The 26,520-nt window shown below is 40.7% G+C and overlaps 1 protein-coding gene across 1 annotated transcript in view; it reads left to right on the top strand.

The window, feature by feature from the left end:
* TFCP2L1 (transcription factor CP2 like 1) overlaps nucleotides 1–21,632 on the top strand; it is a 32,082-nt gene extending 10,450 nt beyond the window's left edge. Inside the window, exons 3-15 of the mRNA XM_082055597.1 lie at nucleotides 7,212–7,288; nucleotides 8,862–8,967; nucleotides 9,237–9,343; nucleotides 9,931–10,083; nucleotides 10,957–11,067; nucleotides 12,758–12,849; nucleotides 14,286–14,334; nucleotides 14,431–14,524; nucleotides 15,388–15,478; nucleotides 16,162–16,262; nucleotides 17,266–17,408; nucleotides 19,443–19,494; nucleotides 19,927–21,632. Of these exons, the coding sequence (XP_081911723.1) occupies nucleotides 7,212–7,288; nucleotides 8,862–8,967; nucleotides 9,237–9,343; nucleotides 9,931–10,083; nucleotides 10,957–11,067; nucleotides 12,758–12,849; nucleotides 14,286–14,334; nucleotides 14,431–14,524; nucleotides 15,388–15,478; nucleotides 16,162–16,262; nucleotides 17,266–17,408; nucleotides 19,443–19,494; nucleotides 19,927–19,964 (1,214 nt within the window). The 3' untranslated portion in view covers nucleotides 19,965–21,632. The remainder of the gene's footprint in view (nucleotides 1–7,211; nucleotides 7,289–8,861; nucleotides 8,968–9,236; nucleotides 9,344–9,930; nucleotides 10,084–10,956; nucleotides 11,068–12,757; nucleotides 12,850–14,285; nucleotides 14,335–14,430; nucleotides 14,525–15,387; nucleotides 15,479–16,161; nucleotides 16,263–17,265; nucleotides 17,409–19,442; nucleotides 19,495–19,926) is intronic.
* The last annotated feature ends 4,888 nt before the right edge of the window (nucleotides 21,633–26,520 follow it).

Below are 26,520 nucleotides of genomic sequence, written 5' to 3'. Positions count from 1 at the left end.
TACCTATCAATCTGAGAAGATCTAGAAATTTTCCAATTAGCTTTCTTTAGTTTGCAGTGTCCTAAATGACCACTTTTTAGGTAACATTAAGAAGCTTGAGAAATACTGTAGATTTTACATGACTAGCTGTTTTTATAGGAATAATATATGGTTCTTTTCTTTCTAAAGAGGCTGGGAAAAACACATTTTTTTCTCCCCTTGCTTCCTACCAAGCATTTATTATGTATTCCTGAAACTAGACAGAAAGTACCTGAGCAGTGAAATTCCTCTTGTCCTAGTTTGGTGCCACGCTTGCAACCGGAGTCGAAGGTACAGTCTGCTTTGATGGGACGGTTGCCAATCACATCTTCTCCCCTGTTCTGTGGTAGGCACTGGGTAGCCACATGTGGGAGTGGGACTTGATTTCTCCAAGTTTCTTACTGCAGAAATGTGACGAAGGAAGCGACTTACCTGAGGGCATCTGAGGGAGCTGCTGGGTGGGGTCAGGAGTCATACCCGGCTCTTCTGCATCCCTCTTCAGCACCCTTACCTGGGACCATTCTTCTTAGTTATCTGAAACTCAAGTAAATATTACACACAAAGCTGCTCTTACAGAGCTATAAAACTTGTCCGAATTGACTTAGAACAGGTTGAAACCAGAAAAAGCCTGTATATTTTACTTACACAGGGGAGGCTGAGGTTTTGTGAGCTGGACAGATGTGACTAAGATAGTCCTGGGTGTTTCAAGTACACACTAGAGAAGTGGAAATACAGGAAGAAATTGTTTTCTCAGGGCATGTATTTTTTCAGTTTTCCATTAGAAATCTGTAACTTTTTCACTGATTAATTTGTATTAAAAATCAAAGTTTATACCATGGCATAGATTAGGCAGGGTCCAACAAACTGGATGAGGTCTATGCAAGAGAAGTCCAAGTGCGTACAGTGTAATCAGCGATTTTGTGTTTGCTGGCTGGTTTTGTGTCTTTGATTCTAAGTTAGATTGTAGTGTTGGAGGAATTAAATGTACATCCCTCTCTTTTGAGTGGAAACCACTGTAAGTGTGGAGTGTTTCTGTTAGTGCCTGTTAGCTATGAAGTGTCACCACTGTAAAATTAGACAATCTTCAAAAGTCTGGGAAGAGTAGGGCTTTGCCAAATGTTCTTATAGTAAATGAGCACTGAAATTTTCTTCCAGCAGGCTTGGCTCCAAGGCATGTGTTTGCCTTTCCCACAAGAAAGAGGTAGGGAAAGAGAAAGAAGGGGACAAAGAACCCCCCTGGAGTTGGGGGCAGGTTGTAAAAGGAGGAAAAGCATAAGAGACAAAGTGACAGTGAAGCTCTGTGGTGTGGCAGTAGAATTAGTACTTGAATTTTTCTCCTGTGTTCCTGCAGTCTTGCTGTCCTGGTGGTAGTGGCAAGTAGGACAAGTATCCCTGGTGTTGGACTCAGATGGGTACTGAAACAGAGCTAAGATAGCTTTTCTGCAAAGAGAAACAGGCAGGTGAAGGTTAAGACTGTGATTAATGAAGCAGGGCATGTTTAAATTGTGTTTCTTATTGCCACAGTATAAGAAAGCTTGAAAGGAGACCACACAAAACAGGAGTACTTGAGCACTGGTCGTGACTGGAGAGCGTGATGTCTGCACACTGAATAACAGAAACTGGGAAGATATGGCCAGGAAAGGGCTGGCTGTATTCACCCTGCCCCATCTCTGAGTGCTCATAACTGGGTGCTGTGTTGGAGATGCAGGGTGAGATGAGCCTGAAGTGTCAGGATGACTCTTGTGTTCATTCTGCATTTCCCAGCCCACAGTTGGTCCTCCTTTGTAGGATTTCTATATTCCTAGCAGAGTGGGAGCTTTGAGGGTGGCCTATTGTGTAGCTGCTGAATTCATAATATCCACTGGATAAACATCTCCTACAGCATCTTGTCAAATGAAGCTGAAGTCAGCAGCTGCAGAATATCCACTGCTGTTTGTGGCCTGGGGAGGGAGCGTCCTGCAGAATGGGACACTTCAGCAAGTCTTCTGCTAAGTTTTATTTTTGTTTTTGTCTGGCTAAAAAGGTGTGGGCAATCAAGCAGGCAAGTTCAGATGTCAGCTCTGCCACTCTTGCCTGTTCATCCTTGGGGTTCATTAATTTTTCTTGTTAGAAAAATCTTTGTGTGTGCCTGATGCCGTGAATAGTTGCACTTGGCTGTTTAAAAGGTGATTCTCCTGCCTGCTGGATGTGCTTTGGTTCGGGAGGATAAATGCTTTCTATTTTTTTTTTCTCCCTGTTCTTCTGTGTGCTGCATTTGACTGTCAGCATTCCTTTGCCGTTATCTGTGCGCTATTTAGGATGTCCATATAAAGTTGCTAAATGGAATTTTTATTGGCCAGCTTGGCTTAATAATCAAACATTTTCCAAGCTGGTTCTCTCTGGTGCTGTGTGGATCCATTCTGAGAAAGAAGACTTGCAGTTGGTTGTGGTTTATTTGTTGTATTTTTTTTTTCCTTCTTTCTGCAGACTTTTGTTGAGGATATTGCTAAGTCTAAGGTTAGGGTTTCATTAATTGCTGGAAAGGGTAAACAGACTGCTTGGGTAGATTAAGTAAGACCTGAGTCATATTGGTCTGGAACATCAGCATCCTAATTGGAAATTAGTGTATCGTATCGGCGCATCGTGCAGAAAACCACAAAATGCGTAGTGCAAGTGGCCCTTGAAATGCAACACCAAAACAAAAAAGCGCAAGCAGGATATTGTGTTTGTATAGCAAATAATCTTTGAACAAAGTGTGACTTTGAGTTTGAAATAATAATAATAATATTTTATAGTCAGAAACTGCCTAAAATTCCTGACGGCTGACTAAAGTCCAGCAATGGAAATCAGTTATGTACCTTTTGAGTGTGTGAAAGTGTTCCTGTGTTGAACTAAACTATTTTTCATCTGTAGCAAGTTGTTGACTTTCAGTTCTTTTGTCCCCAAACTAAGTGGTCATGCCTGCATTTAATGTTTGTTAATTACTGAAGACAATAAAAGTTAAAAAAGCGAACAGTCTATAAATCCTCTTTAAGATAGATCCAATTGCTTTATGAATCACCAAGCAGGAACCCTCTGGACCTGGGTGGTTACTACTTTGCTGGATACTACTCTTGTTTGTAAAGCAGAATTGCTCAAACTCTAGCCTAGGAGGAGATTGCATAAATTTGCTGTTGCTCAGGGAATGTCTGTTCAGAATACAAATTACAGTGTATCATCACCCACCCAGGTTTTTATTGGTAGCCCTGACGCTTTCAGTGAAGTTGTGAGACAAACTGCATCTCAGGAATTTACTGTAATTTTCTAAATATTTCTTACTGTTCTGTTCTCTGCCTGAAGTAGAGAAGAAGGGCTGCGGCAAACTCTGTGCGAGGGGAGCACTGGGGCTGCTTTGGCCTCAGTTATGCTGGGGATTTGTTTGCAAAATGTCGTCTTCGTTGCAGGTAGTGACAGAGATGCTTATATGCATGAGCCCAGTGTTACAACATGACCAAAGAGCAGGCTGGTCACCAACTTTGAAGCAATCTTGAACCTGTGTTATCTGTGGTGGTGCAGCTATGGCCAATGTTGAGAGCATGGAAGGAAAAGGGTTTTGACAAGGTGCTGGCCTTTAGCACTGGGTTTAAGACTAACAATCAGCAATGTCGAATATCATCCTGGTAAACAGGGGCTGCTCTAAAACAGCTGCTGCTGCTCTCCATTGCCACAGGTGTTTTTAAACCCTTGTCATCTGAGAATCAGGTACTGCCCTTGACAAAGTCAGACCATTCAGTCAAATCATTGCAGAGTCTCAGCATCCAGTACCCTCTTCCCCTGTCTCCAGCTTTACTATCAAACATTGACTTGGAAAGATGTAGTCTAACCTGTGTTAATCTGAATTTCCATCTGAGACAAATAGAAAAACTCAGCATAGGGGAGCTGTCTGTATTTCAGCTGGATGTTTTGGGCTTAGCTAGTTGCTGTCTGTCTTGGGAACTGGGAATACAGTTCGTTTTAGTCAGGCTTGCAGCTACATTATTTACAAATTTAGATACCTTAGCAAGAATGATTTGTTGCTGATTCAGTTTTAGCAGAAAATTGTCAGTCTGTGCCTGCTAGTGCTGGTGAGTCAGTGATGCAGGGTTCATAGATGATATGCATACCAGTCTTGAGTGACTTCTTTGCACTCTTTGACACCAGGGGGAGTTCAGCATTTTTCAGGTTTGGTCACTATTATTTGCTTTATTTTACAAAAGGATCTTGTTTTCTGACATACAAGTACTGTTTCTTTAGGGCTTTCCCCCCCCCCCCCCCCTTCAATTGTTGTAATTGCAGGGCTGAGATTGTCATTCACCATTTCAGGAGTATTGCTGGTAGTGATGGTGGAAAACATTGGATAAACAAGGTTTGGAAGGTATTTTTCAAGGAAAAAAAAAAAATCCGAGTAGTTTGGTGCTATAAAAGTACAAGTATCTGAATGCTGTCTGTGCTATACCAATGAATAGTGGGTGTCAGTAGCCACAAAGGAATGAATTTGCTGGAATAAATTTAGGGAGATGACTTTTTCAGAATCAGTACCAAAACGTTTATATGTGAAGGAATTGTGAGGAATTAGGATGAAATTTTCACTGTCAGAGTTCCACAGAGAGGGAAATAAACTTCTTGTTTCCTGAAGCCTGTCTGGGAGCAGTCGTGTTTTGATAACAGTTCTGTGTAGTAACTGGAGTTAAACATTCAGAGGTCAAGGGGAAAGCAGTTAGCATAAAATACCATTTTGATTGAGGTTTTTCATGGCGTAAATTGTGTTCCAGGGCTTACATCAGATGACCTGTATATCTTTAATCAAAGCATTTTATTTCCCCTTTGGCTTTCCATTTAATATTAACTCTATCTTCACCCCAGTTTCTGTTTTATAAGTGGGCAGAGTCTGTTTGTACCTCCATCCAAGCTTAATCTCTCCTGTCAGGAGATGTGGTGCTCGCTGTCTGCCGGATTGCACTATTGTTCCTGTCCCATGCGAGTGGTTGCAAGGTGCATGCTGCAGAAATTTTGACTGCTTGATGCTAGTTCAAAAGTAACATGGCCTGTTTTTTAATGCCTATTGTTTTCTTTTGTGTCATTGGAACTACAAATAAGCAAACCAGGCTGACTAAAGAGCAGGAGTGTATCAATGAACAAAGATGCCCCATAAGCCTGCTCATTCCTGAGATGCTCACTGAATGGTGGCAGTGCTTCTGGTTCTACTATTGCTTTCTTCTGTAGCACGGTTCATGCCACTTAATTTCTTTCCCTGTTATCCCATCTGAGTACAGTCATAGATATATTTTACTGTTACTTGGATGTTCATGGTCTCAAAGCCTAAATTAATCTTCTCTAATGATTAATCAGCCTTATATTTGCGTGGGAATGAACTGTCTAAGTGCAAGAGATGGTTGACTGTGTAAATTTGTTTGAGGCAATGAACTGTATCACTCTATAGCTGGTGAAGTCTATCCCCAAACAGAGTCATTGAGTAGCCAACTACTTCATACAACATACATACACACATATATACAACATATACATGGGTACATAGTACAACATATGGGGCACTTAGGGACCTGGTTGAGTGGTGGACTTGGTAGTGCTAAATTAACGGTTGGACTTGATGATCTTAAGGGTCTTTCCCAACCTAAATTATTCTATGAGAGAAAACCAGTTTTGTGACCCTTTTAATGTGAATGCAACAGTATTGGTTACATGGGGAGATATGTGTGTCTCTCTAAAAACTACCAAGTGAACACTATTAATGTGTATCAGCAGGAACATTAGAAAGTCTCTTGAGTTAATGTGTGGAAGACCTCAATTTCAGGACTGTTTAAAAAATCCACTGTTGTTGTCCATCAATCTTCAGAGGAAGATCACTGTTGTACTTATATGCTAAGAGATGCGTTAAAACCTATGCATGTTTCCAGTGCTTAATTTGGTACTTCATACAGTTTGTTCTCCCCTCTCCCTGTGCCCTCCTCCCAGCAGCCAGCTGAGTAGGCACAATTATCCTATCTGTGTGCTCTAGCGATATGGTCTGTACTCACGTGGGCAACCGGACGAGCTGGGTTTCACAAAAGCGAATCTGCCTGAAACATAGTGCACTCTGACACGTTTGCTGTGATAAGTCTTCTACTTCCAGACCCAGAAATGTATCATTTTTTGTCTCTGCTGGTAAGAACTGCTTAGAGGGGGATATACCTGCTTTGCAGTTATCTGCAGGGCCAGTTCTGCGGAGATACTGGTTGAGCCGGCAAACCCAAACTGATCTCCTTCTTCTGTGCCTGCCTTGTCATATCCTGTATATTTTTCAGTAAAAGGGAGGACAGCAAGATGAACAAGAAAAACTAGCTATAAAATATCCCTGTGCTCCATTAATCCTGATTATCCTGTCCTACATCTGTACTGGCTGCAGTTTGATTGTAAATTTTTGGTGCTATACAGTGAGCTTTTGTGCTGTCTTAGGCATTTGTGCATAAGGTATTGAGACACCAGTCTCCTTTGTCTGCTGTCAGCCTTGGAGAGAGATATTATTTCATAAACTAGTTAGCTAAATTCTACTGAACTGGCTAAATTTCTTATGTTGGGGTAGGGGGAGGGTGGTGAGGTGCTGAGGTATGAATTTCCTTTGTGGGATTTGTCCTTGCACATGCTGTGATACCCATTGCTGCTTCCACACATGTCTGAAGAAGTATTTATGCCGTGGGCAGCCACCTTCAAGTCCTTATGGAACAAATCTTGTATTTCTGGTTCACCAAAACACCTTACAGGCCTGACTGCTCTCTGAAGAAGGCAAGATTTTGCCCAGGTTGCTATCCTCAGCAGAATAGTGCCTAGACCTGTTGTGCCAGCAGCTCTTGACACAACCATTGCTTCAGGAGAAGAGACAGACAAAGGCATAGCTCTTTACAGCCAAGTGACACAGGGGGACAGCTGCCTTGATCACCTTGGTGCCTTTCTCAAGTGTGCCCCAGGGGACAGACTATGACTGATGACCTGGGAGTTTTTAGCTGCCAAAACACAAACATTCCCCTCAGATTTCTGCTTGTGCTTTAGTGATTACTCGATTACTGGGGCAAATGCATTATATTACCAAAAATGAACCTTCCCATATCAAACGTATGCTTTATTAGCCACATAAATGCCAGCATGACTCTCTCATTGCTACAACATATTAAACACCTTGGAAATGTTTCCTTAAACTCTAGGTCAGTCTTATGAAATCCGTCTACTTGAGAATAGGAAATTGGGAGAGTTTCAAGATTTAAACACAAAATATGTAAAGGTAAGGAGAAATATAGATTTCTTTTCTTCCTGCTACTACATACAGCCTCTAATGAAAGGCCTGACCTTGCTCACACTGAGACAATGGAAAATACTTTGCCATTGTTTTTAATGGGAGCAGAGCTGCTGGAGTTTGTGATAGTTTCACGGGACTATGCAGCTTGGCTTTGCAGGGCTTCAGGGGAACCTTTACTCTGTTTTTATCATGACCACAGTTTCACCATGAATATTGGGTTCGGGGGAATCCCAAAGTTCAGAGGTGAACATGGTCAAAACTGCTGAGAGGCAGACTGGTCTCCCTTCTTAACCCCAGTAACACGCCTGGGGGGTTACATGTGTTTACATTATTCTGTCATGCAGATTCTGCATAGCTCAAGTTTACTTTGGTAGTGGGCATAATGATGAACATATAGAACTGGATTGTCTGATTTTTGATATTTTTGTTGTTGTTGATGCCCGCCCCGCCCCCTCCTAAACCAGTTCAAATTCAAAAACTTTGGTCTGGACCTCAGTTCTGGATCCAGCCTTCAAACCTTTCTCTCCCCAATTCTTGACTGTTCGGCCTCAGGATTTCTCTTGAAATGGGGACTAGTTGCAAAATCTGGATTCCAATCTGGATTTCCATTGTTATTCAAGTTTAGGCAGTTCCCTATTTGCTTTTTGACCCATATCTAGAAGAATGTGGATTGGGATTCCAATTTTGCAAGTGTTCCCACTGCGGCTTGCTTGCTTTTTTGAGCTAGGGTTTGATTTGGGTGTTTCTCAGGTTCATTCACAAAAAATTGCTCACTCATTTGATACAGAAGTTCCCAGCAGGAGCATCAACTTGAGAAACTGGGATGTAGGGGGACATTTACTCAGGCAAATGTAGCACTCTAAGTATACAAAATGATATATTAGTTAGGAGTAATTTGGACTTGTCTGCCCTGGGGATTGCCCTTATTCCAGCCTTTTTTCTCTGGTTGTTGACATGGCTGCACCACTGCAGACCAGAGATGAAAATTCTCCTGTTACAGAAGCTTTCCTATTCTCCTTTCGTTTAACTACGCTGGGGCAAATCCAATGACTGGCTGTAAATGGCTGGAATCAAGTTTAATTCCCACTGACAATGTGTCTGGGCATGTCAGCTCTGCTGGTGCAGGGACAGGTGAGCTGGCTTTCACATTTGTCGGTCGGAGTGGGATATACTGGAGTTGGGGCATGGTACAGACACATTAAATATTATCCCCATGTGAGCCATATTGGGTGTGGAGGCAGTATAGTGATGCTTATGTGGCATGACACCTAAGATTAGGTGGATATTGCTATAGTGCTTCCAGACTGCATCCCGGAAAGCTGTACGGGGCTGCTTTGTACAGTGTAGAAGTCCCCTGTGAAAGGAACATGTGGTGTTCTCTCACTCAGAGGTCCCTTAGGAATTTGATGGTGTTGGGTCTCTTAGGTGGTCCTTCTACTCTCTTCATTAATGGGGATGAGAAACATAACAGATCAGCTTTTGCTTCTATGCTGGAAAACGAAAGTCATCCTAAGGGCCTCTGGATAACGTTGTTCATCTTAGTGTCTTTTCTTAACAGAGCATAATTCGCGTAGTTTTCCATGATCGACGCCTGCAGTACACAGAGCATCAGCAGCTTGAGGGCTGGAGGTGGAGTCGACCTGGGGACCGCATCCTTGATATAGGTGAGATTATTTCATTATGATTCCTGTGCAGTGTTTGGAAGTGAGATGCTGAATGATGTATGGAGTGTTTGCATGTGTGTTTAGCTTTTTATATCCTACTCTCTTATGAATCCTGTATGTTTTTGGGTGGGAAGGAGATCTAGCACTATACGTCCCAAATAGATGCATTTTTGGTGGCTTGGCTTTTCACATGCATGTTGTAATTGTATGGAAATGCTTTCTCTTCTTCAATTTAATATTTTTAAAATTTTAGGGGTTTTCTTCTACAGATATTCCACTGTCGGTTGGTATCTTGGATCCCAGGGCCAGCCCAACCCAGTTGAATACTGTTGAATTTCTGTGGGATCCATCAAAGAGAGCCTCAGCATTCATTCAGGTAAGAGAGAAGTTATATTCCTGTGGTAAATACAATGGTGAGATATCCTATAAAGACCTAGAGAGTTAAGGCAAACAGGACACGAAGAAAGATGCTAATGATAATATACTAACTCAAGTGACAGTCATGTATAATAATTTGTAGGATACTTGCTGAACCAGCTTGATAGCTACTTGCTAGTTTTGGAGTACTAGCTGCTATGGCTAGAATTTTAGTTTTGTTTTTTTTTTTCTTTAATTGATGTTGCTTTCTAAACATGGATTTTGTCTGGAGGAAACTGTTCACAACCTGGTAAATTTGCTTGCTTTTCTCTTTCATGAGAGTTTCTCATCCCAAACTCCAATTATGTGTTTTTAATCTGTATGTGGATTTTACCTTAAGTCAAAGGATGGTTTTCCTGACACTCTGTTCCTTTCCATGCTGCTTGTTCTTTGAATTGTTTTGTCCTGAGGAACAGGACATATGAACTCTTCTGCCTCTCAGTTTCTCAGGTGGAGCCAACACCTCATGTTCAGGCAAAATCTGAAATTCAGATTTGCACAGCTTCCAACTGTCTCCAGAGATGAGCACAGCTTTTGTTTTGCCAGGTACATTGCATCAGCACAGAATTTACTCCACGGAAACATGGAGGAGAGAAAGGGGTGCCCTTCCGAGTGCAAATCGACACCTTTAAGCAGAATGAAAATGGTGAATACACGGAACACTTGCATTCTGCAAGCTGCCAGATCAAAGTGTTCAAGGTATGACGTAGTTTTGGTTTTGTTGTCCACTAGATTAAGACACAAGAATGTGCAGTTTTTAAGTCGTGTAGGAATGATGCAAATAGTGGAGTAAAGAACAGACTTTTAACTGAGTATGCTTAAGATCTTAAACAGAACTCTGGCACACAAAGTGTCATGAACACTGAACTACACAGCGATTCTAGTTAAATTCAAATCACCCAAGTGCTGCACCAAGTCTTATGCCAGTCCATTGTGCCTTGAACACTGTGCAAACACTGATATATTTAGGGCATCCACTGTGTTTTAGTGCTCCTAAGCAATCAAGACATCATGGTATCTCTGATTTCTTTGATTGAATCATCCACGAACAATGGGAGTATATATTGGAGATTTTAAATACCCTTTGCTTGTCGCAGTGAAGTTCTTCTCCATGCTACCTGGAGGAGAGAAAGATTCAAAGAAAAAGCATTTCTGAGGCTCCTAACGTGGGCATGGCAGACCTGTAGCCACTTAACAAGCTTTTTGTAGACCTGTTTTCTCAAAGGTTCTAGGGCTGCAGTGATCAGTGTCTTTCTGGTTCCTGGAGAGATGGTACAAATAGCAACAGAGGGGCTCATGATCTGAAATAGTTGGTATCAAATCTCAGGACTGTGGTCAGCCTATTTTGGAATAGCAATACACATTAATGAGATATGTTACAGTAGAGATGCTTGACCAATTTATTTTTTTTGCCTAGAAAATGCAGATCTGATCTTGTTCCATAGGCAGAGTCCCCAGAAATCTTAAGGAGAGTTTTGTGAACAGATTAGAAAAAAAAAAAAAAATCTGTTGGCCTCTGTCTCCAAACTTGTAATACTTGGCATAAGGGAAAGCTTGTGCTTGTGCTTATAGCCTAAAGGAGCAGACAGAAAACAGAAGACTGACAGGGAAAAAATGGAGAAGAAGACCACCCAAGAGAAGGAAAAGTATCAGCCTTCCTATGAGACAACTATTCTCACAGAGGTAAAGCGTTTTAGACATGTCATACTACTTCAGCATGTTGGGAGATAGATTTGAGAGCAAATGCAATCTGAGTCCTGGAGATTGTCTTATGGAGACACGTGTGCCCAGATCTGATTCAAATTGAGAGTGAAGTTATAAAATGTCTCTCACTGTTGAAGTTTATAAAAGATGCCAGTTTCTTATGTTTCAGGGTATAAACCAACCCGTAACAGCCTAGCTTTAAAAGAAACATTTTCTCTATCTTCTGCGGTGTTCCTGGGTACTTGTTGTGGCACTTAGATGCCATCTATATGAGGTATTTTCTTCAGAACTGTCAAAGGCTTATGTTGGAGATGGGGCACTAGAACAGATGAATAGGCTGTCTGATTGAATTATTAATCTGTTTTTCCGTGAATGTGCCTATGAAGCTACTATTACATCCAAGATCTTGGAAGATTCTGGCTTGTACTCTAGGAATATCTTGAATGTCTTATATTCTGATGCATCTGGTGTAGAGATGTATGTGTTTCTACCAGTCCCTGCTATTACATAAGCTCACCCAAGCTGCAGAATTACTAAACAACAGGACTTAAGGCAGTGGTTTTAAAGTGCTGTTCTGTCTCCCTATGGGAATGTCTTGTCATTTGACTTAGCTTATTTTTTTTTGAAGTGGCTTGCTGGACTTCTAAAAATGAGGGTTTATTCTTAATTTAAATCAAACTTCCTGTTTGTGAGATCCAGTCCCTCCCACTCAATTTTCCTCACATTGCCAGGAGCGACCAGCACGTCTTCTAATTAAACATGGTGGTTGTTCGTGAGACTCTTGTGTATACAGACCTAATTCTACTGAGTTGGCAGATCCCAAACTCTCCCTGCGAGCTCCGATGCACTTTGACATATTGCATGGGGAAATGCAGGTTGCTAAAGAGTTAAATATTTGCTAGTATTTGCAGAGGTGATAAAACACCAAAGCTACATTTGTCATCTTTTTATCATTGCAAACAAGGATACTACAGAGCATTTTCTTGAGCTTGTGATGGTGGGGGCTTCCACAGGGCTAGATTTCTCCAGCTGATTACAGTGGCTTAAATTCAGAACAGAGTCACCAATTCTAGTTGGGTTTCTCTGGTTTTATACTACTGTAATGGAATGTGGAGTTTGACCTATATTTGTGAAGGCTTTCAGTAGCTTTGTGTCTGTCTATCTTAAATTTTCTCCATGTAATACCCATTTATAACTCGAGCTATTCAACTAATAGCCAGAGGTTTTAGCAGACTGGTTCAAATTCTGCTCTTTCACTGGTATAAACCTGAAGAAATGCCACTGGAGTGTATTTGTCACTCTTGCCTGGATTTAATTAGGGATTTATAATTGAGACCAGGGGTATTTCTCTATCATTGCTGCCTTCAGTCTGAGTTGACTTATTGGCGCTGCTCTGACTTACAGCTGTGCACACTTAGGCCCAGTGTTATTTGGGGACAGGCTTTGTGAAATGGGAGAAATGTGGAATGCACAACTGGAATCAATCTGGCCCCCTGACAGCCCGCTTGGAGAGCAACGTAGAAAATCCATGGCCCGTCTCCTCCTCCCAGCAGGATTGATGAGCTGAAGTTAGTGGCGTGGCAACAGCATGAATGTGGTATGAGAGGAGAATCGAATCCTTTATATTTCCATCCTTATGAAAGTATCCCCGCTGCCTTTCTTCCAACAGTGTTCTCCCTGGCCAGATGTGCCTTATCAAATGAACAATGCTCCATCTCCAAGCTACAACAGTTCTCCAAACAGCTTCAACCTTGGAGATGGGTATGTAACAAATAAATGCTTTATCTTTTCTGTTGATATCGTAGCCTTCGTGTCCATGTGTTTTGTGTGTCCACGCATTTCATACCCTGGAAGAAGAGGTCAAGGACCATCCTTCCTAGAAAGGGGAAAACGTTTCCCACAAAGCCTTGTAAGACCTTCCATCCAGGAATTCCCTGTAACACAGAATACTGATTGTACGTCTGCTGCTTATGTGATGACTGGGAGATGAGCATCAGAGGGCCACCAGGGCAATTCTTGCCATGAATTTCCCTTTTTACTCTTCTGTGGGGATCAGACAACACACCATACCCTGTGCCAGTAATTCCCAGTATCTTCTGACAAGGGTATTAGAGGCTTTCAGCCATCAACATCTCTTCAGAGTTGGTATTCCTTCCTTCCTTTCTGTCTTGAGGTAGCTAGGGGTGCTGAATTCCCAGTTGAATGGGATATACAGAAATTCTGTCTGGGGCAAACCAGCCTGGCTTTTGAGAAACCATTCCAGTACAAAGGGCTAACAGGAGACATGTTTAAGTCATTAATATAACCATCATAAAGAGACAGTCTCAGTGGTCCTGAAACTACCAGGATGATGATAGCTGAAGACAGAAATGCGCAGCAGGGTCCCTCAGTACTTTTAAATCCTTCCTGCAACACACTTTTCCCTAGGAATTTGGCGTAGGCCTTTCTTTTCATCCTCTAGGACTCTGCAGCCTTGTTGCCTTCCTGCACAGCTTATTAAGTAATCCATGTTGTATTATGAATTTTCAATGAGTGACCTCAACCTATGAATAAGGACAAACACTGAAATGGCAAAAATTTTTGTTACTAGAGAGATCTGTTGAGGTTTTGCTTCCAGTGGTAGATTATTGACTCTTTGGGAAAATACTTGATGTGTTGAAGTACTGTCTATATTTTAGGAGGGTTTAGCAGAAATGTGGTTTTGTCTAATACAGTTAAATTGCAATTTACTGTGTTTAAAATAACACCAGGGTTGAATTATAAGGTACTTTATTCAATTTTTGTGAAGAATCGTTATTAGACAGTGGATTTAGTTAGGGGATTTCTGGGTCATGGAAATTTTGAGTTCAGCTACCCTGTAGGTCACAACTTCCTTACTTAGATGGTGTCACATATTGAGTCACCTGTATAGAAAAGCTTGAATGAGGGCAGTAAACTGAGTTTTTCTCTGTGTTGAGTAGGACCTCAACTGACCAACGAAAGGCTCAAGTAGAGATTTTTTTTTTTTTTTTTTTCTTTTTTACTTAGTCCAGATTTTGGACACCTCTTCAAAAATATGATAGAGAAAAAAAGCCAAGTTGGTATGTAACTTGTGACAGTTGAGTTAAATGGAGGAGGGGGAAGAGGATGGACACTGCAATGTAAAATTTAAAATAATATTTTTTTTTTCTTCCAACTTTATATAATTTTTTTTTTAGCAACAGTTCTCCAACCCACCAAGTGGAGCTCCTGCCTCCCAGCAATGATGTAAGTACTTGAGATCATGTTAATGTGGTGCTTTTCTTTTTTAGGACACTGGTGAACAGTTCATTTCAAGACCTTCTTATTCTTTTTGCAATGTAGCATCTCCTTCCTTCTGCTTCTATTCAAGATGCCCAGCAGTGGCTTCATCGTAATAGGTTCTCTCCATTCTGTAGACTCTTCTCAAGTTTTTCGGGTGAGTTTAAGCAGTCCAATTATTTTGTCTTTGTTCTCTTTTGTAAGTGCAGCTCATGCTTCATATCAATAGCATCTGCTGCTGGCCACTGTTGATGGGATCACTGGTCTGATCCAGTGTGGTGGTTCTTTTGTTCTTAGATTAGTTAGCATTTGCCAAAACATTTTGTAGAAATATAGAATACGATGGAAGAGAGTAAGTTAAGATGGAAGGAACTTCTTGAATTCATTAAGTACAACCCCTTGCTTGAAGCAAGTCCAGGGCCTTGTACAGTTCAGTGTCTCCAAGGTTGGAAATTCCACAATTTCTCTAAGCAACCTCTTCAAATACTTGACTATTCTCACAGTGGAGAAGTTTTTCCTTGTACCTGTTTCCCATCTTTTATCTGCTGCCTCCCATCCTGTCCCTGTGCACCTTTTAGAGGAGTTTGATTCCATCTGCATCTCCATCTTCACTATACCCTCCTGTTGTATTCAGCAATAAGATGGTGGAAGAGGGAATTATTAAAGATGTCGAAACCTTGAGAAGCCTCCCTCTGGCTTGCAACATGATTAAATAACCTGCTGAACATGGCAGTTAGAGAAAATTGGGACATTTAATGGCCAATGTTAAATATCTAGCTGGTGTCCGAGTTGGATAGGATATCTTCCAGTTCAGCACTGCTCTCTTGGCAGCTTCTAGTGCTCTGTTTTACAGTCATTGATTTGCGGTGTACGTCTTTGAATTTGCAACTTCTCTAGGCAAATCTGTCTGATTTAGCTTTGTGGATTCTCTCCCCCTGTCCTTTCCTGCTGCCCATACACACAATTTGGAAACTAAGATTCGCTTAACTTCTGAAAAAAAAATCAATTTGAAATATGTAGGTGCTGACTTACTGAAGATGTCCAAAGAAGATTTTGTTCAAATCTGTGGGCCTGCTGATGGAATTCGGCTTTTTAATGCGATCAAAGGGAGGTTTGTATTTTTATTTTTTTTTAAATTTATTTTATTTTTTTTTATTGTTACGGCAGCATCCTTTGGTAATTTCAGTGTTAACTAGAAGTTAATCCTGGAGCTGTAACATTTAGAATTCCTTTTAGCACTTCAGAGAGGTCATCTGTCATCTCAGAGGCTGGAGATCACAGTGTTATTCAAATCCAAGCACAGCTCAGAAATGTTGCCAAAATGAAGCAGTATAATATAGATCTCCAGTGGCTTATTTGCTACCAGTTGATAGCTTACATCTACTTCATATGAGACACAGACTACAATAATATGTTGTATCTCCGTCACAAGTAATAAAAAACAAACCAACCAACCAACCAAACCCTGGAGCCTCAAATGACCGTTAAACTTTTACTGCAGTAACATCATAAATTCTGCAGCTGGGCAGGATTCAGATCAGTAAAGGCAGGTACAGTAGGCTGCTTGGCAAGTGCTGTAAACTGTTTATTCTTATCTGATCCTGAAGAGATTAAGGTGTTCTGCACTGTGCCACCACCTCCTGAGAGTTCTTACTAGACTTCCTAAGACAAGGATCAAGACTATCCCTTAGTTATTTACGCACAGCCCAAATGAGTCCATCTCTCAGTGTCTGTTAGCTGACTGGAACAATTTTAGATCTAAATAACTCACTACTGTTTTTTAATAATCCATAGAAATGTAAGGCCCAAGATGACAATTTATGTCTGTCAAGAACCAGAGCAAAACAGGTCCCATCTCCACCAAAAACGAGAAAATGGAGATGGCAGTCTTTGTGGTAAGTTTCTATGAATGAATTTTCTTGAGCACTTATCTGGTGAGAATGCTGCTTTCTGCCTGAGCTCCTGTGTGGACAGCTTTGTGTACTGAGGGTTTGAAGGGGTCCTGTTTATCCCAGTTCTGCAACTGGGCTTAGTTTCAGGGCTACAGTTTCCAACTGGTACCCTCTGCCCAATGAACAGACCCAACTTACATGCTGTCTGAAGAATGCCACAGCAAATTCTCTATTCAGTTCTTAATAGGGACCATAGTATTAAAAACTACTGTCCCATCCACAATTTTCTTTAGATTATGGCTTGTTTGAAAATATTCTGAGAAATGGAAGGTTGGTATGTTTTAAAGTGAGGTTCTAATTCTTGGAAGTTCAAAGCTTTTGGGGACTTGCTGCTCTTAACTATCCCTCATGATGTGATGTGCGATTGAATGAGAATAGAGATTGTCCTTAGTTCTTGTATGTAGTATTAACCAGGCACAGCTTTTCTGCTCGGTTGTTTCTATCATTTGGATTGGATCTGAAGAATAGTACTGTCATCTACAGGTATTTGATACATTGTAGTCTTTAGTTTGTGCTTGTGGGATCAATGAGAGAACCCCTAATAAAATACTAATTTTGTGTAACATCGTGTGTTTCACTATTTTATTTGATCTATCTTAAAATGTCAAACACAGTAAAAGTAGCTTATCCGAAAATGTCTTTATGAGAGGATTTAGTGCCTCATGATACATGTTGTCATTAGTCCCTCTTGTTTCACTGACCAAAAGTGACGTGTGCTTTATTTGCCCAGTGCATCCAAATACTGGATGTTTTTCTAAAAGTCATCAAGCTGGATATTGGGGGGCTGCTTTAAAAGGTACTGAGCTTGTTTATCTCCTTACAAGATTTGAATCTTGATCTTAAACCCATTTGGTTGCTGACATTGAACATCTTGGTGTTATCTGTTGTTGCTATTCTAGAATTACTCGGTAATTCTTTAATTATTAATACTTTCAACTTGTTGCAGTATATCATGCAATCTTCTTGGAAGAATTGACCACGCTGGAATTAATTGAGAAGATTGCCAACTTGTACAGCATTTCCCCACAGCAGATAAATCGAATCTATCGGCAGGGACCCACAGGGATCCATGTATTGGTGAGCAATGAGGTAAGTGGTTAATGAAAACTCTGTCAGAGTTGTAACCATTGACTGAACTCTTGAAGTTAGAATGACTTTTTAAATTATGGAATGAATCTTGAAGGAAGCTTTGCAAGGTTACTAATCCCAACTTACTTAAAGTAATTACCTACAGCAAATCATACATGCATACCATTGATTTTAATGTGAATTCAAGATTGTTGATTTGTAAAACAAGTTTTGGGTTTTTTTTTTTTTAAAATAACAAAACAAAACACACACAAAAGTGGTCATTTTCTTTTCATGATGGCTACTTAAACAAATTCTGAAGTGAGGATCTAAAATGAGAACCTTTAAAATTGAATAGGAGAGTTTCTTGAAGAAGGCAAATTTGAAAATTTTTAGGACAATTAGCCTTAAACCTTGGCCAGTGATTACAGCCACTGGGTCCGTCAGTGCTGTGTAAGTGCACTATAATTTCATGGACCTCTGCTAGCTGTTTGTGTCCCATTATATGATGGCTTAATTTAGTCCATGCCATTAACTTGCAGGTTAATAGCGAGTTGCCCTTCTTCCTCTTTTCCCCCACTAAATTACTTATTGATTCACACACCAGAATCACTTAAGGAGCTTCATTTATAAGAAACATTGTTAAAATAAATGAAGCAGAACGTAGGCCTCAACTGGAGCCTGAACAGAAGGCTGTTATGTTTATTCCTAAAGTCTCCTTGCGATTTTAGCCTGATTAAATCTGAAACCTTGAAGCTTTATGGATGTAAAGTGCTTGGAGGCAAATCTTGGTAGGGGAATTGCCTGAACCAGCTTGGGTATAAGGCTCTAAGTATTTATTTAAGTCAATTATTAACAATGTTTATTGCTTTTTCTATAATTTTTTTCTTGTACTAGTACTATAGTGGCAAGAGTGAGGCACTCTGTGAATGTGCTTCATGCATCATTAGGCACAGACATACTGGCTGGCCAGTGAAGTTTGATTTGCAGGAACAGGGGATGGATATTAAACCCAAAAGAGAATAGGGAGATTAGTCTAAGTTGAAAAGGGTTACAGCTGGAAAGTGCTCTACTGGAATGATATTTAATAGCTAGGAGAAGGCTTTTGCTTGAAGCAGGGTTTTCTGAGCTGATCAGAGAGGTTTTGATCACCTCCCCTCTGAAGTTGGGTGTTCAGCAGCTGCTTCAACTGCATGAGACACCTCCTGAAGGTAATTAACCTTCTCTGTCCCACAGAACTACTCTAAGATGGAAGGAATGACTAAGGATGAAGCTTAAATGAGCTTTTCAGATTGTATCTGAAGTCATCTGAATCTTTTAACTCATCTCTTTGCTTAGGGGCTTCACTAGAATGTGCATGTGTTCTGAAAACTTGTCGTTTCTCATGAGTAACTCTAATACCTTTAGATACTGATCTTGCCTCCCATGATTTGCCTTGCTTCTCATTGTAGTTTCATTAGGATTCCTGTGCCTTGCAAAATACAAACAAGTGAATGATCCCTGAAAGCACACTGCTGAGGTGGCTTTATAGGACCAACGTTCCTTTATTCATCAAGGAGTCCATTTCTCAGGGCTGACTAACTCTAGATAGGATCCCAGGTGCTCATGTAAGCTCAATGAAGCTTCTTTGTTCAGCTGAATGTGTGTTACCATTCCTATATTTTAGGAAAGGGACTATCTTCATCCAGTCTCAAGTAGTATAGCTTTATTGAAGGCAGTTAAGAGCATGGTCTCTAATAGACTAACCGGAGTGGTGTAAGAACTTGCAGGTTGAAGAGCTGCAAAGAGGATGCTGAAATGCTGAACCAGCCACATGAGTTCCCAGGCAAGCACTTTAGTATGAGCTTCTCTTAAGCGCATTAGCAGCTACAAGGACCTTAATTAATCAGTCATGTACTTTAATAATTTTATGGGCAGGGTTACTCAGGGCTATATAACACTAGGCACCGAATATTATTTGATAACTCTCCTCTAAATTCTATACTGGCACTGAAATAAATTTAAATTCAGTTGCTTAAAGCATTTCATGTTGCCTTTTTTCCTTCTGCCCTTCAGATGGTGCAAAACTTCCAAGATGAATCTTGTTTTGTTATCAGCACATTAAAAGGTATGTATTGCTGCCACTATTACATGTAGTTCTAAAGATAATTTCTCCTTTCAATTGCACTAAATGTTAACTCAAACTCATACTGTTATCCTGAAAAGATAAGGAAGCTAATTTAGTGTAAGTCAAGGTGTTGCATCAACTTATGCTATGATAGACTGATTGATCTATGCTTTCCTCGCAGTTACAGTGTTATAAAACTTACATAAATCCATTGATATCACTGACATAAACATAAAATGATAAAAGATGACACATGTTGTATTTTTTTATATAAATGCTTTGACCGAGATGTTCAACATTCATTTTCATTGAATGGATTGTGGAACAAGAATACAGACTCTTGCAAACTACTTACCAAGAAAATCTAGAGTTCTGTATCTGTGCTGTTTCCTAAAAATCAATGAAAAAATGCTTTGCATTTCTTTGTTACAGCTGAAAGCAATGATGGCTACCACATCATTTTAAAATGACCATGCTGCACAGAGAGACTTTAACAGCCTAAAATGTAATGCCTCACTGAGATTGCTACAACCTAGACTGGAAACACCAAGAACCTTCTGGATAAAAAGCTCCTATGAACTACAAATTACCAAGAAGCTTAAGAAAAAACTTGCCTTTACAAAAATACATTTTTGGTGGGGTGTGTGTGGTGGTGTGTTGTTTGTTTTTGTTTGTTTTTGTTTTTAAGCTGGAGCTGAGAGCATCCTCAAAGCTTGTACGTGTTTCTTCCTCCCTCCCTTCTTCTTCAGTCTTAAAAATTGTCGAGGTTTCTGATTACTACTTAGAAACATCTACCTTGTACTAAAGGGAAATGAAAGATAAATGAAAAACAATTCTCGAGACCCCTCATGGTTGGGTGAATTGGTTTATTTACTGTTCTGAGTGCTCTCTTGCTTTCAGCACACACCGTGTTACTGATGGACAGAGGTTCCCTAGGGCTCTTCTTTTACTCTTTAAGGTGGAAGGCTTGGGGCTAAATCTAGAAACAGTTTGGGCAAAGCAAAGGATGGATTTGGTGCCCAGTCCTCACCCAGAGTGTCCACTCTGGAAACCTGCACTTTAGCTTCTTCCCACCTGTATATGTGCTCAAAGGCCAGGGACCTCGATCTGTCCTGACAGAGCTTCTGTAATACCGATCCAACTGAACAATTTTGTGGGGTTCGAAGGAGGACAGACAACCTGAGGCAAGCATGTTATATCTTCAGCTTTAGAGTAGTCTCCTTGAATACAGAGTATATGAAGGTTTTCTGAGGAAGTGTTTTGACCATTGGGAGTTACAGAGCTCATGCCAAATTCATTCTATGTATTTATTCTACTCTGCAAAGCATTGATTAACTGCTATCTTGACTGTAGCTGGGAATTAGGTTATGATCTTAATAATGTTTCCTCCTGTTACTCACTGAATTAAGTAAAGCTGAGTTTTAATTGAGTCCAGGTAATGGATCATCTTAGTTGTGGCTTCTTAGGTTCTTGCTGTTTCACTTTTGATGCCTGTTTCAAATTCCTGCAACTATGGTCAACTCCCCCCACCCTTTTGGGATGCCATCCAGGCTCCACTAAGCTGAAAAAGTGGCTCCCACTGATGTCAAAGGCAAACTGGATCACACCCTTCTTGCATGGATGGAGTCATTTCACTGTTGGAAGCTAATTAATTAGGCTGCTTCCCAAACCAAACGTCCATATAGCATCAATTTCTGATACTCAAACATTTAATTTCATCCTGAATTGAGACAGAAAGCTGAAATACCAAAAATTTTCTTGGAATGGGAAGTTTTCAAAAAATGAGAAATTTTCAGCTGGAAAATGCTGAATAAAATGTTCTAGCCTTTTGAAATGGAAACATTTAATTAAATCCATTTGGCCCTTAAAGGAGCATCAGTTTGAGCTACCGTTGCAGACCTCAGAAATTACCATTCGAGCGCCTTGTGCCCCCTGTCTCCCTGTGGCCCATCTCTTTGGCTGGATTACAGATCCCATGATGATCTTACTGCGGGTTAGTTAAAGGGGGAATGCGTCACGGAGGCTGGAGCGGTGCCCAGGAGCCCAGCCTTCTGGGAAAGAGGGGGGACATACAGCCCATGAATTACAGCTCCCAGCTGACACTGGAGGAATTCAGACAGACACAGAGTGATATTTCTCTGACAAAAATTATGTGTTTCAAGTTTTCCCAACAGAAATAAACAGCAAAATATTGAGAAAAGCAGCCTTTTTTTCATTAAAAGCATCGAGTTTTGCGCAAAAAAACCCACCCATTCCCACTGCTTTTTTTTTTTTTCCACCAAAAATAATACTAGAATAGAAAAATCATGTTACAATAGGAAAACCTTCAGCCAACTCAGCTAATTGAGTAACGTTGCCTACTTAGGCACGATCTTGCTCAACTGGCTGTCCTATATGCTTCATGGATTGTAGTGTTTATGCAAAAAGGATGCCCAGGCTTCTGGACATGGTGATTCCTCCCAAAAAGTGAGGAGGTTGGTTGAGGACTAAGTTGTGTAGGTGAGGAGGTTGTGAGTGGTCTTCTGACAGAGGGAGGAGATCAGACAGTAAGGCCGGGAGAGCTTTGGGGGAAGAAATGTCGTTATGGAGGATTCAAAACACCATCTTTTTGAGAGGATGGTAAAGCCATGCCAAGCTTGACCCTCCCTTGGTGCCTGTGTCACCTCCCTGTTCTGGGGCTTGCTTTGTACATGGAGGGGGGCAGCTGCGGAGCCCCTGGCCCTGGTCACTGAGGAGTCCAGGTTGTGGCCACACAGTTACAGCTGCCTTCCAAAATGGGGAATAAATTCTAGCTATGTTTGTGAGTAGGTGGGACCAAAGCTGTGGGAACCAGCTTTTGGTTGATTTTGTGGACAGTATTTTAGAAGGTGTATGTTGGCTGTGCTTTTTCATCCCATTATGTAATACTGGCCTGATATATGGCATGGCTGTTGTTGGCATGCAACTCATAGAGCAGCTGACCTGATGAGAAGGGTGTAAAAAAGACGTTGGAGTTGCCAAAGGAGTATCCTGGACCATATCTCCTTATGTGTGATAGCTCTGTAATTCGGGGGGCACAGCAGTACTGAAACACAGAAACATGAAGAAAGGATAGACATAGCTTTGCTCCCAGAGTTAGAGACTGAGAACTGTTTGCCTTGTTTTTTTCTTTTAAATATAACTTGTTCTTGATTATTTAAAAAACAAATCTTGCCCATAAGGAATTATATGCAAAACTCCTTACAATGTTTCAGTAGCTCTTGCTTGATTAATTTGAACAAAAATAACTGTTAGAGCCTTGTTATATTTAGATTTTTTTTTTTTGATAAAATCATTTTATACTGATGTGAAGGCAAATTTGGCAATATATCTTTTTTTTGCTTTTCCATGCTGTAAGAAGGTACACCAGAGTAAACAATCCCATAGATTATAAGTATTGTCCTGCTAGGTGGGCTCTACCATTTTACCTATGTTAGCCTGTTTGTAAAGCTGTATAACTTTAATGTCTGTGTGAGGTCTATGCTTACCTGACAGAGTAGTTCTAGTCTAGATAGGCTAAAGGCAAGGGAAATGAGTGGCTTCCCCTCATCTAAATACCCAAAAAGGTTTTGCATTTACTTTGCTCTTAAGTGCCTGTTATATTTATTCTTGCCTTTTTGTTGTTGTTGCTTCTATTTCTTTTTTAAAAAGTAACAAATGAAACCTTCTGCTCAAAGTGATTTAAATGACACTTTTTTTCCAGCTCTGTACATGAAATTTGTACAGCAGACTTTTGTAAGCTCTGGATTCTAGGATTAAAATGAATAGTGTAGTATCCCAAACTGTCCAGCTCTTAGGTTGTATGTATGATGACAGCCATGATGACTAGAAGGGGGCTTGCTGGGATGAAAAGGCAGAACCATTACATGATTAAAACCAATATGGCACCAGTCAGTGCTGTTAAGTTCTTGTCAGAACTGTACTGGCTATTTGAAATTACTTAATGATTTGCAGCTTTTACTCTGGCAACTGAATAAATTGATACAGATTGGTGTGCACAAATCTGGTGATAGTCTGAGAACTCATAGAAGTGTCCATGATACACAACTGCAGTGCAGGGAAGGGGCAAATAATCTGGTGATAGAAATTTGTGCCATCTGCCTGAGGTGGCAGAACTGATGTTATTAAAAGCTCCTTTTCTTTCAGCTGGCCCTGCTTGGTTAATTAGCTAAAATATAAATAATAATTAAATCTGGAAAATATTGGAGTTCTTGTTATCTTGCTGTGAAATTTAACAGGCTGGAGTTTCAAGACTTGGAAGTGGTAAAAGGATTCTTCCAGTTGAGAAGTCCCAGATGGCACTCTCCTTATAATGTAACATATACATATTTATGCATATATATATACACACATACATACTGTACTGTATCAACACATATATGTGCTGAGTACTTGTGTTCTTTGGCTGTAACTGGTACTCTGCTTCGTTTAATTGCAGTTCAGTGTAAAAGACTCTGGTTGATGAAGCTTTGAAACCCAGCCATTCCTTGGGTAGAAAGGTAAAAGTCCATAATAGTGACTCGAGGTGATTTGGACGTGGCATGCTTGGAGTGATGTAAATTTTATGAATTTCTGCAATATAAATCCCAGACCTTGGCGAAGAGAAGCATATTCTTGCACTAACACTGCAGTTCTATATTGCAGCTTCTGAAAATTAGTTAAGAATAAAAGATAAATAAATTGGCCAATGCTTTGTAAACTAGTAAGAGCTACTCCCTAAGCAGAACAACCATGCTATGACTTTTCTAGCTCGATGTTGTATTGCTTAAGCATTGGCTATAATGCTAACAATCATCTGGTAGATGACTGGGACAGGTTTTTTTGTTTGTTTGTTTTTGACTGTTCTCAAAGAAATACTTGTATTCAGACTGTATCTTCTCTTTCTCCTCCAGTTATGAAATGCTTTAACTTCATGCTACTAAGAGAAATATTTTCTTAAGACTGTAATCTGTTTGACAGCACAGGGTACTCAAAGCAGGGAGTGTTTGTTTGGCCTTCATCAACACTACTGTGGGTGAACATGAGAAGGCAGACGGGAGATTATCTTAGCATTCTTGCCTCTGTTTAACAAAAAAAAGTGGTTTATGCTGGTGCCTAATTTTTTGTGCATTTCTGATTTGTACCTTTTTGGGGTTTTTTTGCCATTCCCTCAAAATTCTTCTTCTCGCTGTGGGAGGACGCATTGGTGAGCAGCTGGTGTGTCCCAACTGTTTTAAGTAGCCTGCTGTTGTCCCAGTTTGCTTGAGGTGAGCGTTTATCTTTCCAAGGGCTCAGGGAGTTACCTCTCTTTGCTGACAATGCAGCCATTCGAGGCAGGGATGCTGACTGCAAAGTCAGTGCGATGGGTGAGGGCGAGTGGAGGTGGGTTGATGGGAGGCTGAGGCGTACCAGTTGTGAGTAAATACTGCCACACTCTTTGTCTTTTTGTTTGTTCCTGGTTTTTTAAATTTTTTTTTCTGTTTTGTTTTGTGGGTTTTTTTTTTTTTGTACATGAATATTAAGAAAGCATATTTTGCACTGGCTCTTGTACTGTTGTGCAGAAGAAATCTGTATCTAGAATCTGTGCTCCAGTCGAAATGCAAATAAACCTGTTTGTAAGAAGCACAAGTTTCGTCTCTGCTTTTGCTCGGTGTGGATGGGTGCAGGAGAGCCTCAGAATCTGCTCCCCCTCAGCAAGCAGCTGTAAGGTGCTGTCCATCCTCTCAAAATTGGTGGGACTGGAGTTTGCCAAGTGCTGGTGAGGGAACATCAGCTGTAGCCAAACATCCTGCAGCATTTTCTTTGTGTTGGGACTGACTTTGTTTTTCCACAGCACAATGCAGTGACTGGTTTGTATTTAATCCAGGTCAAGGTAGGAGGATAAATGCCTAATTCTTGCAGAAACTGCGACAGCAGGTACATGCTTTAGTGAGAGCACAAGCTGTGCTAGATGATGACTGGCTTTGATCGTGCAGTGCTCAGAGGACACAGGTGTTTCAGAGCCTGGACCTCAGGGACATCAGAGACAAGTAAAAAGTCCTTCCTGGGAGCAGTGCTCTGTCCCATTTAGCAGCTGTTAAACTAAACAACACTAGACTAGACAAGAAGCTGTGAGGTTTGGACATGAAGTATTCACAATGGTTTGGCTGGGAACACTTTGGTATCCTGTAAGGATTAAGCCATAGATCTAATAATATACGTGTTCAAGAGATTGATATATGTCCATTGTCATTTTACAATTGGAGAAGATGGAGCCCAGTTTGCAAATGCAATCTTCCAGCAGCCAGCCTTGGCATTAAAACTAAGGTAAATGCAAAAAGAAATACTTGGAAGGGTTTTTACCTAAAATTGCTTAATAGTAGGGGTTCAAAGGCAGAGAAAGGGATAATGCTGCACAATTTAATTTTCATGGAAAACACACCAGGAGAAGCTTATAAGGAAAAGACCTCCTAGGACGCGTACAGCGGCAGCTGTAATTAAGACTGGACAGGAGCTGAAAAGAGCTTTTCAAGAGTGAGGAGAGCCAAGACCTAAGACTGGAGCTGCTTAGCCAAAGCATTGGCCCAATCTCATCTAAATCCTTAACAACAAGCAAACACTTTAAAATTAATTTTCCAGTTTACAAAACAATGTAGTCTTTCAGTTGAAAGGATTGGTCATAACTATGGAGCAGGCAGGGAAATAGTATCCCTCATATTCTTTCTGTAAAGAAGCTAACTGCTTCCAGGCTTAGGCTGGGTAGGAAAGATCCGACACTGCAATTTCATTTATTTATTTATTTACTTATTTATTTTAGTATATTACAGCAGGTTTGTTGTCATCTGGGGTTTCAGACTTCTCTGCTCTGCAGAGATACATGGCCCAGGGAGGCAGGGCAGCTGCTGGCCTTTGGGATGTAGCAGCCTCTCTCATTTCAGGAGGGAACCAAGGGGCCAAGTGCTGTGATTCTGCCTGGGAGAGCACAACAGGCTGCAGTGCTTGTCTTGGCTCATAACAAAAAAGCAAAAACAAAAACATCCTTCCATTTCT

The sequence above is a fragment of the Streptopelia decaocto genome (genome assembly GCF_964273445.1).
Source record: "Streptopelia decaocto genome assembly, chromosome: 6".
NCBI lineage: Eukaryota > Metazoa > Chordata > Aves > Columbiformes > Columbidae > Streptopelia > Streptopelia decaocto.
The sequence above is the reverse complement of the archived record's forward strand: the minus strand, read 5'-3'. Positions and strand labels throughout refer to the sequence as shown.